Here is a 17,051-nt window from a genome sequence, read left to right as displayed (position 1 = left end):
AAGCACTGTGTAGATTGAGGGAGCCCTTCTGAGGCTCATTTCTACTGACCTAGGAGGCAGGACCTTCCCTTATGCACCTGGGGTTTTGAATTCATGGGCTGTAAAGCCCACGCTTTTCTATCCACTCAATGTGAGCTAGAAAGTGTTTTTTCCTAAAGATAACCTTGACTAAGATCTGATTTCTTTTAACAAACATATCTTTGTAAACCTCAGGGCTTTATTCATCCTGCCACACTTGGTACCATGTTTCCCCGAAAATAAGACCTAGCCGGACAATCAGCTCTAATGCGTCTTTTGGAGCAAAAATTAATATAAGACCTGGTATTATATTATATTATATTATATTATATTATATTATATTATATTACATTACATTACATTACATTACATTACATTACATTACATTATATTACATTATATTATATAAGACCTGGTCTTATAGTAAAATAAGACCGGGTCTTACATTAATTTTTGCTTCAAAAGACGCATTAGAGCTGATTGTCCGGCTAGGTCTTATTTTTGGGGAAACACAGTACTTGGAAGAGACACCTTGGGACATCAGAGTTTTGGCAGGGTGGAAGAAAAGACAAGGTTTTGACAAAGTATATCCTTAGGTGTCTCTCCTGTTTGAAGTGGAGAACTTGTCCATGGCCTCTCCAGCCACCGTGTCTCGCTGCGGGATGGTATACACTGACTACGCTGACCTTGGCTGGAAGCCTTATGTTCAGTCATGGCTAGAGAAGAGGCCAAAGGTATGATGGGAATTGAGGAGAGGGAAGGTAATCAGAGTGGCCTATGGGACACAAGAATAAATAAAGAGCCCCTTCATATTCATTTCCAGATCGAGGTAGAGCCCCTTCAACGCATGTTCGAAAAATTCATCAACAAGATATTGGCCTTCAAGAAGGACAACTGCAACGAGCCGGTACCCCTCCCTGAATACAGTGGAATCATCTCCCTCTGCAAGCTGTACTCGGCCCTGGCCACGCCAGAGAATGGGGTAAGGAGGACCAGAGCAGGGCCAGGCAGGAAGGATTCGTGACCTCCCAGGGACAACTTCAGGGAAATCGTGTGTCTGAGACACAATTTGAACACCTGTCTTGAGAGGCGCGGAGACTATCAGGGGAGGCCTCACCGACCATGGAGGCAGTGAGGGGTGTGTGCACACATGTGGTGACTGTGCATACACACTGCAGGCCAACCTAAGGTCTCTAAAGTGGATATTGTACACAATGGGTCTCACTGTAATTTCCTACTTATATTTTGGGAACTGGGGAAAGTTCATTTGGTTCCTCACTTCTCCATCCTTTCAAAAAATAAATATTAAGTCTTGGTATATATGAGGCCTTGGGATATTTCTGCTGGGAGGAGCGCCCAACCTAATCTGATGAGGGGGTTTAGAAATTTTTAGATTCATTGATATTTAAGAAGAAATTTTGTTCAGTTAGAATTATAGAGTAAGGACCAAAATTGGATATTTTTCTGTTGAGATTAAATCACTGCCTAGAAATGGTTTGTATTGTTTTTAAAGGCAGATAACTAAACTGTTAATATAAAGTCAGATAACTAAACTGTTAATATAAAGTTATAAACAATTAAGAGCTATACCAGTATATGTCATTCCTGGTACAATTAATGTAAATTAAAACTATGTAGATGAACTTTCAAAGTGACGTGGGAAAACGACAGTAATATAGTGTTGGTGGCACCCGGGTGCTGAGGAGGACTGGATGGGGAGGGGACTGAGCAGAGGGGGAGGAAAACTGATGAACAGAACAAAAGGAGGAGGGCGTTCTAGGGAAAGAGAACGGCCTTCACAAAAACACAGAGACATGAGAGAGTCGTTCCCCACTGAGAAGAGAGGGGTGGGGGATGGTATTTGCACGCAGACCCTCTTCAGTGTAGCAGAGACCTCTCCAGAAGAGGACAGTGAGATGTGTTATGTGTTGGGGTGAGCTGGAAGGACAGACTAAGGATTCTAGATTGAATATGCTGGACAATAGAGTCTCAACACAATTTCCCACCTATATTTTGAGGATTGAGGATTATTCTAAGACCAAGTACAATATTCTGGATTGGACAGCGTCCTGTATATCACATTACCTACAATTTTAGTTATCTTAATTCAGAACCTATCCTCACGAGCTCCCCACCCATGGGCCTGTGGCTGTTTCACATAGTAGGTTAGAGACGATACAAATGATGCTGAGTTAGCCATCTGTTGGCCATTTTGCCCAAGGCGTCCAGTGGAGTTTGCACAGCCCCGGGTGCCCCATGCAGCATCTGTTCGTGCCCTCTGGATTGGAGGTTGAGAGCCTGAGCTCTAAACATGCTATTTCTGCTATTAAGTTGGTACATTTAAAATTTTAATTTTTAATTACTCAAGTAACAGTTGAATCTAGTTTCCTTTCTAAAAATTACAATTTTTCATACAAAGCTAAAGTCATTTTTCAATTAGTAATGATCGCGCCTCGGATAAACCCCATTGGCTATGATACTGCCACTGCGCAAAGCTGTAAAGTCATTTTTGATCACCTCTGCCCTCCCAAGCCTGGTCTACTCCCCTCTCCACACAAGTAACTATTGTAGTGTGTTGGTACCGTGTTTCCCCGAAAATAAGACCTAGTCTAATGTGTCTTTTGGAGCAAAAATTAATGTAAGACCCGGTCTTATTTTACTATAATATAAGACCCGGTTTTACATAATATAATAAATATAATGTAATATAATATAATATAATTAATGTAATATAATATAATACCGGGTCTTATATTAATTTTTGCTCCAAAAGACGCATTAGAGCTGATGGTCTGGCTAGATCTTATTTTGGGGGAAACATGGTATGTGTCATTCCAGGCCTTTTAAAAATACACATTTACATACTAAGCCCATAGGTATCTATAGAAAATGTGGGATTTAAAAAATGTATCGTGCAAAAAAAGAGCTCTGACATGAGTGGCACATGCAGGGCAGCTTGATTGCCCTGCATGCAGAATCGACATCAAGAGATTTCAGAAGCATGATTTTTTTGGTACCTGGGCAGCTGGTGATAGTTGGTCCTGGTGCCTTTAAAAAATAAATAAACAAACAAATAAAATAAAATAAAAAGTGTATTGTGCTATATACCACACTTGCAATATGCTTATTAAATCAACAATATGTGTTTGAGTTCTACACTGCTACATGTAGATTAATTTCATTGCTTGTAACAGCTATATACTATTCCATGGTAGAACAAGACATTTTATTTTTCCATTCCTCTACTGGTGAACACATAGGTCATCTCCATTTTTTGCAGTTACGAAGAAGTCACCACAAATGTCTCTGGACCTGTCTTCTTGAGCACCTGTGGGTGCTTATTCAGGGTAGACATGGTGTGGCTGGATCCCTGCCATGTCTTTATAATTTAGTAGAGAAGAAACTCAGGGCCACCGCTGGGCTACAGAACCAGGAAGGGAGGAAAGCTCTAAGCCTTAGTGATGATCTGCCAAAGGAGATCCCTCCATCTCTTACAGATTTAGGGTATTTTTCCTTCTCTTTTTCCATCCAGGTGAACCCAGCTGATGGTGAAAACTATTTCTCCATGGTAGAGTTGACATTTGTGTTCAGCATGATCTGGTCTGTGTGTGCCTCTGTGGATGAGGAGGGCCGCAAGAAGATTGACAGTTACCTCCGAGAGATGGAGGGCTCTTTTCCCAATAAGGTCAGGGGCCCAAACCCAGCTGTCCTATTTACCCGTTTTTCCAGAATGCATCTGTATCCCTGATCCTCAGACTCTTCTTGAGTCTCAGCCTGCCAGCCCAGCTCTCTTTCTTTCACCAGGGGGCTGTGAGCACATTTTCTGGGCTGGGGAGAACTAAAGGAAAGCTTTGGTCACCTGAGACACATTCCCTCCTCAGGACACGGTGTATGAGTATTTTGTGGATCCCAAGATGCGAAGTTGGACATCATTTGAGGATAAGCTCCCTAAGAGTTGGCGCTACCCTTCAAAGTGAGAACCAGGCCTTGGGGAGAGGTTTGGACTTGGGGCTGCTGTTGGTGGGAGATGTGGTGAAAGAGCTGGGGATAGAAGAAAAAGTGAGCTTTATAAAAGGAGAGGGTGGATCCCAGAGCAGAGATGACACTTGAATATAGGAAATGCAATTGAGAGGAAATGGAACAGGGTCCGAAGGAGAATGCCTGATACCCAGGCCCCAAAGGAGGCAGGGTTGGCGATTAGAGAGTGGTGATGCCAGAGGAAGCTAAATACTGGGAGGCAGAATGAAGGGGGAGTTAAAAATGAGTGGGCCAATGATCCTTGAGACACAATTCCTTTTCCTCCCTAGTTCACCTTTCTATAAGATCATGGTGCCCACTGTTGACACTGTTCGTTACAACCACCTTGTGAGTGCCTTGGTGGTCAACCAGAATCCTGTCCTGCTGGTGGGTCCCGTGGGGACTGGGAAGACTTCCATTGCCCAGAGTGTTCTGCAGTCCTTGCCCTCCAGCCAGTGGTCGGTGCTCACTGTCAACATGTCTGCACAGGTGTGTTACAGGACCCAGGGGTCAGGCTGCCTGTGCCCCATCCTCTCCCTGCCTTCTGCTCTCCCTTAGGATTCAAGTACCTGATGGACACTCCTCTCTATCTTCGTTTTTCTCTTGGCGGACCCAAATATTCATTCTGTACCTTTGTCACCAGACCACATCCAACAATGTGCAGAGCATCATTGAGAGCAGGGTGGAAAAGAGAACCAAGGGTGTCTACGTGCCAGCTGGGGGCAAAAGCATGATCACCTTTATGGATGACCTAAATATGCCAGCTAAGGACACTTTTGGGTCCCAGCCACCCCTGGAGCTGATTCGCCTCTGGATTGACTATGGCTTCTGGTATGATCGTACGAAGCAGACCATCAAGTACATCAGAGTAAGCATCCAGGGAATTTGTTCTCTGTTCTCTCCCATGGTAAACTCAGTTCCCCCTCCAGTGGGAGGCCTGGATAGAATCCTATAATCCTATATTTCTCTTCACACAGGAGTATCCTGCCTTTCTCAGGACCAAAATAACTGGCTCCTAAGTTATCAATTCCTATTACTAACTCCTCATTGACTCTGTCTTGTGCTTTGCGACCGAAGGATCCTGTCCTCTAACTTCCATTCCTTTTCCAGGCCTCTTATACCTCACTTATATGCCAACCCTAATGCCACCCAGAACTTTCTAGGTTCCCAGGGTTTGTATCTCCCCTCTCCGGGGCTTCTCTGTCTCCCATTGTTGCAGTAACCACGCCTGTTGTATCAGTTCTCTACTCCCCAACCAGAAGCCAGGCATTTCCTTTCAGGCCTGGCTCTTCTCCCATGGAATTCTGGGCATCTTGTTTGTTTCTTTTTCCTGAGTCAAGGGGCAGCAGCCGTTCCAGCCTGATTTCTGGGGTGCCCATCTATCTGGGCCTAAAACTCACCTAATAATTAATATGTTTATATGTTTCTGAGAAAGAGCACACATACATGCACACACTTGGATAGATATATACATTAAAAAAGAAAAAAGAAAGTCTAAAAGATGTAATCAGATGTTGGGTTTTAACTTACCTCTATTTTCTAATTAGGGCACATGGATTATAATGATGAAATAAAAACACACAAATACATTACTTTAATAATTCTAAAAAAATGTCCCCTTTCTTCCCTTCACCTTCCCCTGCCCCTATTACTCTATGTTTCTTCCTGCTCATTCTGTCCCCTTCCCTCTTCTCATTTGTCCCTTCCTGTACTCTCTTCCTCCCGGCTACTTTCACATCTTCCTTATTGCTGTGCCTCCTCTCATCCCCTCTTCCTACCTGTCTCTCTGCCCCATCTTGTCTTTGCTCTCCAGGACATGTTCCTGATGGCTGCAATGGGCCCTCCCGGGGGTGGACGGACTGTCATTTCCCCAAGGCTGCAGAGTCGCTTCAACATCATCAACATGACCTTCCCCACAGTGAGGGCGAATGGGGCTGGTGGAGGGAGGACTGTGGAAGGCAAAAGCAACTATGTCCGAGAAAATGAGGGAGCAGATCAAGGAATGGGGCGAAGGGACCCTTGAGCAGAATCGCATACAAGGAGCTATAATATATGGAGGAGAGACTGCTGTCCATAGGAGCCTTTGCTTTTCCTGAGCTAGGAGAGCCACCGGATGAAAGTATAGCTTGCTGGCTCTGGAATGTGAAGCTTTAGCATTCCCAGTGGGCGGAGAATACAGGGGGCCCAAATAAGCTAAGGAAGGTAAATCCTGCAAGGCTGAGAGCTAAGAGCAATTCCAGGGGTAGGGTGACACGACTGTGGCCCTCAGATGCACCAACAAAATTCAGTAATCAAGAGAAATAACATTGTATTGCAATATATGTTTTAAAAATTGAGGCCAAAAATTCATGATGAACACAATACCAAAACTTTAAATAAATATAAGGTTGGCACAGTAGCGTGCTGAGCCATATTGGAACCTGAGGCAAAAAGAAAAATCAATAATACTGATCTTATCTTTATTTAAAATGTTGGTATTTGTTCATCATGGATATTTTGCATTAATTTTGATTTTTAAATATTGCATTAAAATGTTATTTCTCTTGATTTCTGAGGTTTTTTTTGGTGCCCCTTAAATTATGCCCCCAAGACGAGTACTTCTTTACTCAGCTTACCCTCATCCCAGGCCTGGCTGAAAGACCAGGAGCCTGTGAAAGTGAATCCGAGGGCCTGTTTGTAGGAGTCCCAGATCATCCGAATATTTGGCACCATGATCAATCAGAAGCTTCAGGACTTTGAGGAAGAGGTGAAGCCCATTGGGAATGTGGTGACTGAGGCCACCCTAGACGTTTACAACACGGTGGTCCAGCGCTTCCTGCCCACACCTGCCAAAATCCACTACCTCTTCAACCTTCGAGACATCTCCAAGGTGAAACTGCGTCTGACCTTGCCCCTTCTGCCTGACACAACCTCTTTACAGGCATTCTCTTCTCCTCAAAGTAAGCCTTGGAGCTCAGTAGCATCCCACACACCCCAAATCCCCTCCAGCCTAGAATGCCAAATTCTCTGGCCTTACCTCTAAAATTTCTAGAGGGAATCTCTTCCCTCCCTCCATTCCACCAGCCACACCTCTTCCCCAGGTGTTCCAGGGCATGCTTAGAGCCAACAAGGACTTCCACGACACCAAGTCCAGTATCACACGGCTCTGGATCCATGAATGTTTCAGGTGAGATGCCTGTGCCCCACCAGATCCAGGCTTCCAGCAGCCTTGCTCCAAGCCCGGCCTCCGCCCCTCCCTGATGCTCCCTTCCCTGGGGCCATTCTCCTACTTGTTCCCAGATCTCATCCCAACTCCCTCCCAACAGAGTCTTCTCTGACCGACTGGTTGATGCAGCAGACATGGAAGCCTTTGTGGCCATCTTAAGTGACAAACTCGGCTCCTTCTTTGACCTCACATTTCATAATCTTTGTCCCAACAAACGTTCTCCTATTTTTGGTGAGCTGGGAGCTGTGGCTACTATAGGTTGGAGACTCTTCGGAGATGGGTTAGAAGGAGGGTCAGGGCATGGAGTCCTGATGCTTAGGGCCCTTTATAGAAGTCTGGGGAAAACCAGGCATTTGAGGTTCTGACCCCTCTTCCTGTGGCCCAGGGGACTTCCTGAGGGAGCCCAAGGTGTATGAAGACCTAACTGATCTGACAGTACTGAAGACAGCCATGGAAACGGCTCTAAATGAATACAATCTATCGCCTGCTGTTGTGCCAATGCAACTGGTGCTCTTCCGAGAGGCTATTGAACACAGTGAGCACTTCCTAATCCCACCCCCTTCCCAGCAGCCCAATTATGGGGTATTGCCAACGAAATATGGATCCCTTCTCAGGTCTCTCCCAAATCTCTTCCAAATCAAGTCCTGGAAGTTACCTTCCTCCCTGGCCCCAGACGCCCTTGTGGCAATGGGTGGGGCTTTTCCTTGATAGTAGTGTTTAACAGACATGGTGGAGATGAAAAGTTGAATTGCCACCAGGGCTTCAGGCCCTACCTTCTTCCCACAGCTCTTGGTCCCTCTACTTCAGTTTCAGGGACCCCAAGCCCTAGCCTAGGGCCTGGAGGTCCCCTGGGTTTGCTCAGCCAACTCATTGCCCTCATCCCCCACCCTCAACCCCCAGTCACACGGATTGTGCGGGTTATTGGACAACCTCGGGGCAACATGCTCTTGGTGGGCATTGGGGGCAGTGGGCGCCAGAGTCTTGCCCGCTTGGCCTCATCCATCTGCGAGTACATCACCTTCCAGATCGAAGTCACCAAACATTATCGGAAGCAGGAGTTCCGAGAAGGTACAGCTGGGTTTCTGAAACGGGTGGGTTTGGGGTTAGGAGTGAAAGATCAGATGCTTAACTTCCTGTGATGATGAGAGAGGGGAGAAATGGAAGCCAGAGAGTGAGCCATACCAGGCCCATGTGGGTATAGGACGGTGTTGTGTGTGTTGCAGACTGGGGGAGGGTCCCTAAATCTCCAGAGAAGAATAAAGGACAGGCTGGTGAATCTGAAGAGTCTGTCGGTCCCCTCTTTCTCGTTCCCTTATCTGACCCAGATATCAAGCGTCTGTACCGCCAGGCTGGAGTAGAACTCAAGGCCACGTCCTTCCTTTTTGTGGATACCCAGATTGCTGACGAATCATTCCTAGAGGACATTAACAACATCCTCAGCTCAGGCGAGGTTCCTAATCTCTACAAGACTGATGAATTTGAAGAGGTATGATCCTTTCCATGCCCTTGGCCAGTTGGTTTTTTGGCCTTCCTGAGTAACACCTGAAGAAGCACAGATCCCAGAATATGCTACTGTGAAACCCCCTCTGTCCATCCCCCCATCAGGTGGAAGGGCTGTTCCTCTTCAGCCTTCTTCCCTCAAGGGACCCTATAGGGTGGAGCTGCTTAAAAACCCACCCCTTGTCAGCTCAGCCTCACTGCTGCCCCCTCTGGTTCTGCCATTGCAACTGCAGCCTTCTGACTCTGGCTTCTGTGCAGATTCAGACACACATCGTAGAGCAGGCGCGGGCAGAGCAGGTGCCACAGTCCTCCGATAGCCTCTTTGCCTACCTCATTGAGCGCGTGCGCAACAACCTGCACATCGTTCTCTGCCTCAGTCCTGTGGGCGACCCTTTCAGGTGACTCCTGTTTATAGCCTTCTCCCTCCCTCCCTGTGATAGCCCCGCACTCTCCACAGGGGGACTCCTCCCCTCTTTTCGTCTCCCATGCCTTCTGTGAGTGGTCCCATGTGCTAGTCTCTATGCCATGAACGCCCCCTCTCCTTTCCATAGACCTGGCCTTCTTTCAGGCAGCTCCTGCTGCTTACAGAGGAGTTGTCCACTCCCTTTTGATATGACTAGATTGTTCTGTGTGTGCGTGGGAGGGGGGGTGTAAGGGAGTAGCTTTTAAAAGTTTAATTGTGGTAAGAAACATGTAACATAAAATTTACCATCTTAACCATTTTCAAGTGTACAGCTCAGTAGCGTTAAGCACACTCACGTTGTTGTACACACATCTCTAGAAGTTCTCATCTTGCAGAATTGAAACTATACCCACTGAACAACTCCCCATTTCCTCTACCCCCCAGCCCCTGGCAACTACCATTCTACTTTCTATTTCTATGAGTGACCACTCTAGATAGCTCATATAAGTGGAATCATACAGTATTTGTCTTTTTGTGACTTGCTTAGTTCACTTAGCATAATCTCCTCAAGGTTCATCCATAGGATGGCATGTGCCAGCATTTCCTTCCTTTTTAAGGCTGAATATTCAATTGTATGTATAAACCACATATTGTTTGTCCATTCTTGGTATGGCTAGATTTTTAAGGCCATCAGAAAGTAGGAGTAGGACAAAGAACTTATACAGAGAGACAATTTGGGTTACCATTTTTTTTAATAGTTATGGTATATGGTGTATTTACCATGTACCAGGTACTGTACTAAGTATTTTACATGTGTCACTTCATCGAGTCCCCTAATAACCCTAATTAATATGTTTTGTTATTCCCATTTTAGAGATGAGGAAACTGATGTTCATGGGTTAGATCACTTGCCCAAGATCCACACCTAGCAGATGTGGAACTAGGTCTTTCTGATCCCAGAACCTGTTTCTAAGTACTACACTGATCTAGTTCTGAGGCGAGTAGAATCTGGACAAGGAGATACAGGAGCACGAGGATGGGCACTTATGTTAGGGTCCTGGAAAGCGGGTGGACCTGTGACACAGCTAGTAGTTGGAGGCTACGTCTGTGAATGGACTCAACCACCTCTCAAAACCCTTCACCAGGAACTGGATCCGTCAGTACCCTGCCTTGGTGAACTGCACAACTATCAACTGGTTCTCGGAGTGGCCCCATGAGGCTCTGCTAGAGGTGGCTGAGAAGTACCTCATGGGAGTGGACCTAGGGACTCAGGAGAATGTGAGACCCTCATCCCCATCTCTCTCCACATCCCCTGAGCTCTCCTCCATTTCTGTTCTCTGTCTGCCTTCACTCTCTGTCCTACATCCTTTATCCATTGGCCTCAGATCCACAGGAAGGTGGCCAAGATCTTCGTCACCATGCACTGGTCAGTGGCTCAGTATTCCCAGAAGATGCTGCTGGAACTGCGAAGGCACAACTACGTCACACCCACCAACTACCTGGAACTTGTGTCTGGATATAAGAAGTATGAAGAAGAGTAGGGGACGTGGAGGGCCACAGAGCTTGGTGTCTTTGAGGACAATCGGGGAAATGATATAATGGAAAATATCCCAGAGTTAGCCAAGGGAACTGGCTCAAGGGCTCAGGTTCTGATGTGGAATGACAGAGATACAAGGGGTCTTAATTTTGCCCAGGAAGTTAATAAAAGAGAGATGGGCCTTCCAGGGGGTGTGGCCATCTCTAGAGCCCTCTGGCAATGACCCCTCTCCACACTCTGTCCTTGTTTTCTGGAATGATGTTTCTTTATCCAACCACAACACAATGGAGACACTGCCATATATATACCCCTGCTATATACACTCAGTCCTCTTCTCTCTACTTTTGACGTTTCTAGACTTTCCACCATTCCCAAGAATTATATATTCATTCATTAAATTATGCTGTCTTTTTTTATATGCATAACAATAATAATTTGCTTTGAAGGATATAAGAGAAATGTAAAAAAAAACCCACCACATTTATTGGATTCAATATTTTAATCAAGGTGAAGAAAAAGCTATTGGTAATAATAATGATGGTTAACATTTATTAATTTAATAAGTATTTTTAGAGCACCTACTATGTGGCAGGCACTATTCTAGATACTCACAATATACCAGTTAACAAAATTAAGTCTTTGCCTTCATTGGGCCATAGGCTTACATTGTGTTTACTATTTGCTGGTCACCATGCTAAACCCTTTACATGCATTTTCTTATTTTGTCCAGAAAACAATCCTGCATAGACTTTGTTTTTTTGGCTTGTACAATGTTAAAACTTTTTGAATGAGTTGCCAACAATTAAAAATTGGGAGCGTTAGAAAAATCCAGATTTCTAGCTTCTCTCTAAAAATCAGAAATTTTGGCAATACTGAGCCCACTTTCATTCCCACATGAAAAAACAGGCTGGGGATAAGGGATGGCCACCCCCTTGGGACAGGTTTGTGTTTTCTGTTTCACTGCAGCACCCCTGCCTTCTGCACAGTGGGGAACAGTGGAAGATTCTCAATTAGGGAAGTGGTATGACAAAAACAGTGTCTAGCAAGCTTATATTGACAGTCGTGTATAGAATAAATCAGAGAGATGAGATTCTGGAAGCACCAAGACAAATTAGGAAGCGGTTGGCAATGATCCAGGCAGGAAATGATAAAAAACTGACGAGGGTAGTGGTGACAACGGAAAGGAGGACAGGGACCCGAGACATACTGGGAAGGGAGACTTTCTGGGGCACTCCCCTTTCTGGGAGCCCACCCTCTCTAGACCTTATTCTACTTTGTCCCCCAGATTGCTGGCAGAGAAGCGGCAGGAGCTGCTGGACCAGGCCAATAAGCTGCGTACAGGATTGTTTAAGATTGATGAAACAAGGGAAAAGGTGGAACTGATGTCACTGGAGCTGGAGGATGCCAAGAAAAAGGTGGCTGAGTTCCAGAAACAGTGTGAGGAGTACTTGGTCATCATTGTGCAGCAGAAGCGGGAAGCGGATGAGCAGCAGAAGGTGGGGGATCCACAATGGGCCCGCCCCTCATGCCTACCTATGATCAGCATCCACTGGGCAGAGGCTTCCCGGTCCCCATCAGTCACTGCCTCAGGGGAGACACATTCCACTCCCCAAATTTTCTTTAGCTTTATCTTTCCTCCTTAACACCAACACTGTCACCCCACTTTTGTCCAAGGCGAAGACAAATCCCTCATCCTCTTTTTATTCCTAGGCCGTCACAGCCAATAGTGAGAAGATTGCAATCGAGGAAGTGAAGTGCCAAGCACTGGCTGACAATGCCCAGAAGGATCTAGAAGAGGCATTGCCAGCCCTGGAAGAGGCCATGCGGGTATCACAGTGGGAAGGCCCAGGGAAGGGAGTAGGGCCGGCCTTCTTTGTCCTCAGTCCCCGGGGTTCTGGGGAGAAGAGGGGATGCCTCCGCTGGGTCCTGTCTCCATGAAGGACCTGTCTTGCCCCCTGAGTTAACTGCTGCTGCTTCCTAAGTAAATCCCTTTTCCCAGGCCCTGGAGTCTCTGAACAAGAAGGATATAGGAGAGATCAAGTCTTATGGACGGCCCCCTGCCCAAGTGGAGATAGTGATGCAGGCAGTCATGATTCTTCGAGGCAATGAGCCCACTTGGGCAGAGGCCAAGAGGCAGCTAGGTAAGCTAGAGAACCGAGAGATAATTAACATCAATTCACCCACCATTTATTATTAATCATCTGCTATGTGGAAGGCACTCAGAGAGAGAAATGAATGAGGCATTGTACTGACCCTCGAGAGCATAGAGCCTAGAAGTAGAAAAAAGACAAATATCAGTTAATATTCTTTGGTTGTAAGTAACAGAAAACTCAATTTAAGCAAAAATAAATAAATAAATAAAGGTGGGGGGGAATTGTCATAAAGATATTGGAATATATCTCATACTCCAAAGGCAGGCATGCCTATGTCCCCCCAACTCCCCCCCCCCAAAAAAAAGGACAAGAATCAGAAAATGGAAAACAAGAGTCTTTCTGTTTCATTCTTGTGGTTTTTCTCTGCTTTGAGTTCCCTTGAGAGAATATAGCCTGCAAGCCTGAAAGAGTGATGGTGGGGTGGTTCAGGTGAGAGTGTTCAGGTAAGTGATGGGAGATGAGGCTGGGAAGATTGTGGAGGGCCCTGGGGACTTTGAGGTTCTAGAGGAAAGGGCAAGGTCAGCAGAAGGAATTCAGGTGGAAATCAGATATTCTGGCCTTGGGAACTGAGTCCAGGAAAAACATGGCTGTGCCTAAGCAGTGGACGTGAAACCTGGGCCAGGAGGGGATGGTTAGGCCTTCTGGCTGAGACCCCCAATTTTCATCCCACAGGGGAACAGAACTTCATTAAATCACTGATCAACTTTGATAAAGACAATATCTCAGATAAGGTCCTGAAGAAGATCGGGGCCTACTGTGCCCAGCCCGACTTCCAGCCTGACATCATCGGCCGTGTCTCGCTTGCTGCCAAGTCCCTCTGCATGTGGGTACGGGCCATGGAGGTAAGCAGTGGCGGGGTGGGGTGGGGAGCAGAGGCAGGCCTGTGAAGAGGGCAGTGCACACAGGAGAAAGCTGGAGGGATGGAAGACCCAGGTGGGAAGGAAGGATGGCTGGCGGGTGAACGGGTGGGTGGGCAACCCCACAGCCTGGCTGTCTCCCTGCAGATGTACGGGCGGCTGTATCGGGTGGTGGAGCCCAAGCGGATCCGAATGAATGCTGCCTTGGCGCAACTTCAGGAGAAGCAAGCAGCATTGGCTGAGGCCCAGGAGAAGCTGCGGGAGGTGAGCCTGCTGCCAGTGTCTTCTACAGTGGTCCTTCTCCCTAATTTCCAGGGTGCTTCGTTACCATCCATCTCTTCCCATCTAATTCTCCTCCTCTCTCCCTTCGCGTCCTGTCTGACTCCCTCGCTATGTCGTGTTTAGATGGGCTGCCTCTGGCTCAGAAAGCTGATTGCAGAAGGCAGAGAGGGCACTGTCCCTGAGGAGCCCTTGGCAAGGTGACTTGGGAACTGGCCGTCTCTGTCATGGCCTCTGGAGATGAGCCCTGAGATATTAACTGACGAAATCTCTGTGGCAAATTGATCTTCGCTGGAAAGGGGGGATAGGGTGGAATAGGGCAAGAGTGTCGACATCACTGTGGACGAGGAAGAATGTGAGGGTGTCTGAGCAAATACTTGGGGGGACAGGATCATCTTGGAGCAGAGGTGGTTATTTATTGTGAGCAGGCTAGACAATCCAGAGGTGATTTCCTGTAAGATATGTGTACAAACAACTCTCAAATAAGGCAGAATGTAAAGTGCTATTATTAAGAGTTCAAAATTCTTCCAGTCTATTATTTAATTTTTCTATCAATTTAATAGGTAACACAATCACATGGCTTAAAATTCAAAAAGTACAAAAGAATATCCAGTAAGAAGGCTGCCTCCCATCTTCTGCTTTCTAGCCACCAGCTCCCCTCCTGTGAAAGCTCCCAATATTACAAATTCTTGTTTATCCATCTGGGGTGTTCTATGCTTATATAAGCATACGTATATATTATATAATATAACATATTATATAATTATAATTATAAGTAATATAATTATTATATTACTTATAATTATCATAATTATAATTATGATAATTATAATATAATTATATAATTATTATATTATATAATTATACATTCTATTACGTAATATATTATATATATAAATTATAATATAATATATATGTTATAATTTTTTACATTATACACACTGTTCTGCACCTTCCTATCTTATTTACCTATATGTTGATGATTGTTCCACATTGGTACATAACAAGTTTCTGCTTTCTTTTTATCACTGCATGCTATTCCAGTGGATGGCTATACCATCATTTATTTAACCATTTCTTTTTTGATGGATGTATTCATTGTTTTCAATTATTTAATCTTCACTTGTCCTCCAACTTTATTGGTGCTGTCTTTAACGATATAGAAGTTTAAAATTTTTATATAACTGAAGCTGGTCATACTACTTCAAAATGTTTTAACCAAAACTAACTATGGAGAACAGCCAGGTCTGACCTCTTCAAATCGGATGAAGAGCTCAAGGTTCAGTGAGATTAAGTGACTTGCTCATTACTAACAGACCTGGGCTAGAACCCACATTTCCTGACTCTAAGCCCATTGCCACCACAGTTCATCTGGTCTTTTCCTGCTGCAGTATCTTTACTGTCAGGAGTGAAGCTGCCCTTAAGGCCTCTTCTGATTCTGTTCGTGCAGAATTAACCTGGCTGGGGCAAGTGGGCTTCTGTCTGCACACGCTCCTCCGTTACCCCGTCCCTGCTGCCATTGTCACCTCCCAACCTCTCCCGAAACTTTCACTCTTTTACTCTCTCTTTTTCAAGCCTGGAAAATCACAGGTGTGGTGACCCATTTGGAAAGTTTTCTCACCCCTGGATGAATCATATCCTGGGCCAAATAATTAGGGGTTGTTTCCTTCACATGTGAAAAATGGGACTCTGGGGTCAGCTGCCAACAATGTCATTCACTGGACAAATATTAACAGAGTACCCAAAGTTAGGTCTCTTGAGAACCCCTAATTGATAAGGGTAAGTGGACAGGGAACTGGAATTTCTCTTTTGTTACTGATAAAGGCAGTGTGATGTATAAGAGCCGAATGCACCTTTTAATAGCGCCTCAGAAGCAGGCCTGCTTCCTCACCCGCTTGCAGAGAGCATTGTGCTGATGCTGGGTTTCCCACCAGGCCAACTAAGTACGACTCTCTGGTACTCAGAGATTTCTCAGAGCCTGGAAATCAGCATTTTGAAAGCTTCCCTGTCAGAGCCAGTCAGAGGTAGGAAAGCCTGTACGTAGCTCTAGGCTCCCAAAGTCTGGAAAGAGGCCCAGAGCCCAAATATATTGCATACAATCCAAAGCTTGAGTAGAGTTTTAACCATTACTCACTTGTTTGGGGCCCTGAAAATATGTTTTCCACAGGTCGGATTCTGACATGCAGCAAGGGTTATGATCCACCAGCTTAGAAATTGCCCCAGAAGGCTCTCAAATGGGTCAGGACAGAATTTTAATCTACTTCAAGGCAATGGTGTACTCAAGGCTGAGAATTCACTTTCTTTCTTATTTCCCATTCCAAATATGTCACATTGTCCAACATAGTATAGTAGAGATTATGCAGTGAGATTAACTGACAGCATTAAAATGCTACACTAATAACAATACATAGAAATTCCACAAATTTGAATATAACCCCCAGGGAGAAATTAAATTTCAAAGATGAAATCTCTTTGCAAACTAAAGTCCAAATAAATTAAAATCTGAAATCAAATAATCTTGCTTTTGTGAGTTAAAAATCTAGAAGCCAAGATTCTTAAAGTCCCCAATCCATCCTCCCCAATTTCTTATTCTGCCCAGTCTCAGATGAGGGGTTCTCAGGATCTGGGTCTTGTTTCCTTATGTTATAATCGGGGCTGTCACTCACTGGAAATGGACGTGGTTCCTGTAGGACTTCAGAGGCTATATTAGTTCAAAATCAAGTCTCTCATGAGCATCACTTGAAAATAAAAAAGAATTCAAGGAGTTAAAAAGGCACACAGGACTTCCAGATACAATTATGTTCCCAGAAACCAGTTGTTATTGCCCCAAAGGCCAGAGTAGAAACTCATTGGTATTTTCAGGAATGAGGATACATGGAGAAAATCTTGCTTTCAGCCTCACCAGAATGTCAGTTATCTGGAAACCATGACCCGTGAACTTAAACTGGGAGAAACCTCCAGCAGTAGACTAATATAAAGGATATAATGCAATCAATAAGTATTTGCTGTATTGGGGGTTTTGGGTATCCACATATATATATCTTCTTTTTTGGAGGGGGGGTTATTGTGGTAAAATGCGCAT

The 17,051-nt window shown here is 45.1% G+C and overlaps 1 protein-coding gene, 1 non-coding gene and 1 pseudogene across 3 annotated transcripts in view; 2 read left to right on the top strand and 1 right to left on the bottom strand.

Annotated features, from left to right (window-relative positions):
• DNAH2 (dynein axonemal heavy chain 2) overlaps positions 1-17,051 on the top strand; it is a 100,216-nt gene that overhangs the window by 61,740 nt on the left and 21,425 nt on the right. For both annotated transcript variants that reach the window (XR_012492034.1, XM_019745158.2), the window contains exons 45-65: positions 615-752; positions 842-1,000; positions 3,551-3,703; positions 3,900-3,991; positions 4,326-4,524; positions 4,679-4,903; positions 5,849-5,953; positions 6,716-6,904; positions 7,116-7,201; positions 7,341-7,471; positions 7,626-7,775; positions 8,141-8,308; positions 8,566-8,726; positions 8,999-9,138; positions 10,289-10,421; positions 10,529-10,668; positions 11,966-12,176; positions 12,391-12,507; positions 12,680-12,821; positions 13,506-13,675; positions 13,838-13,954. Coding sequence is in view for 1 of the 2 variants with exons in the window: in XM_019745158.2 (XP_019600717.2) it covers positions 615-752; positions 842-1,000; positions 3,551-3,703; positions 3,900-3,991; positions 4,326-4,524; positions 4,679-4,903; positions 5,849-5,953; positions 6,716-6,904; positions 7,116-7,201; positions 7,341-7,471; positions 7,626-7,775; positions 8,141-8,308; positions 8,566-8,726; positions 8,999-9,138; positions 10,289-10,421; positions 10,529-10,668; positions 11,966-12,176; positions 12,391-12,507; positions 12,680-12,821; positions 13,506-13,675; positions 13,838-13,954 (3,126 nt within the window). In the remaining variant the exon portion in view is untranslated. The remainder of the gene's footprint in view (positions 1-614; positions 753-841; positions 1,001-3,550; positions 3,704-3,899; positions 3,992-4,325; positions 4,525-4,678; positions 4,904-5,848; positions 5,954-6,715; positions 6,905-7,115; positions 7,202-7,340; positions 7,472-7,625; positions 7,776-8,140; positions 8,309-8,565; positions 8,727-8,998; positions 9,139-10,288; positions 10,422-10,528; positions 10,669-11,965; positions 12,177-12,390; positions 12,508-12,679; positions 12,822-13,505; positions 13,676-13,837; positions 13,955-17,051) is intronic.
• Positions 2,395-2,515, bottom strand: LOC141569111 (U4 spliceosomal RNA; annotated as a pseudogene).
• On the top strand, positions 2,937-3,070 carry LOC141569054 (U11 spliceosomal RNA). The gene has a single exon (XR_012492448.1). It is a non-coding gene; the product is annotated as a U11 spliceosomal RNA (small nuclear RNA).

The sequence above is a fragment of the Rhinolophus sinicus genome, linkage group LG15 (assembly GCF_036562045.2).
Source record: "Rhinolophus sinicus isolate RSC01 linkage group LG15, ASM3656204v1, whole genome shotgun sequence".
Lineage (NCBI taxonomy): Eukaryota > Metazoa > Chordata > Mammalia > Chiroptera > Rhinolophidae > Rhinolophus > Rhinolophus sinicus.
The sequence above is the reverse complement of the archived record's forward strand: the minus strand, read 5'-3'. Positions and strand labels throughout refer to the sequence as shown.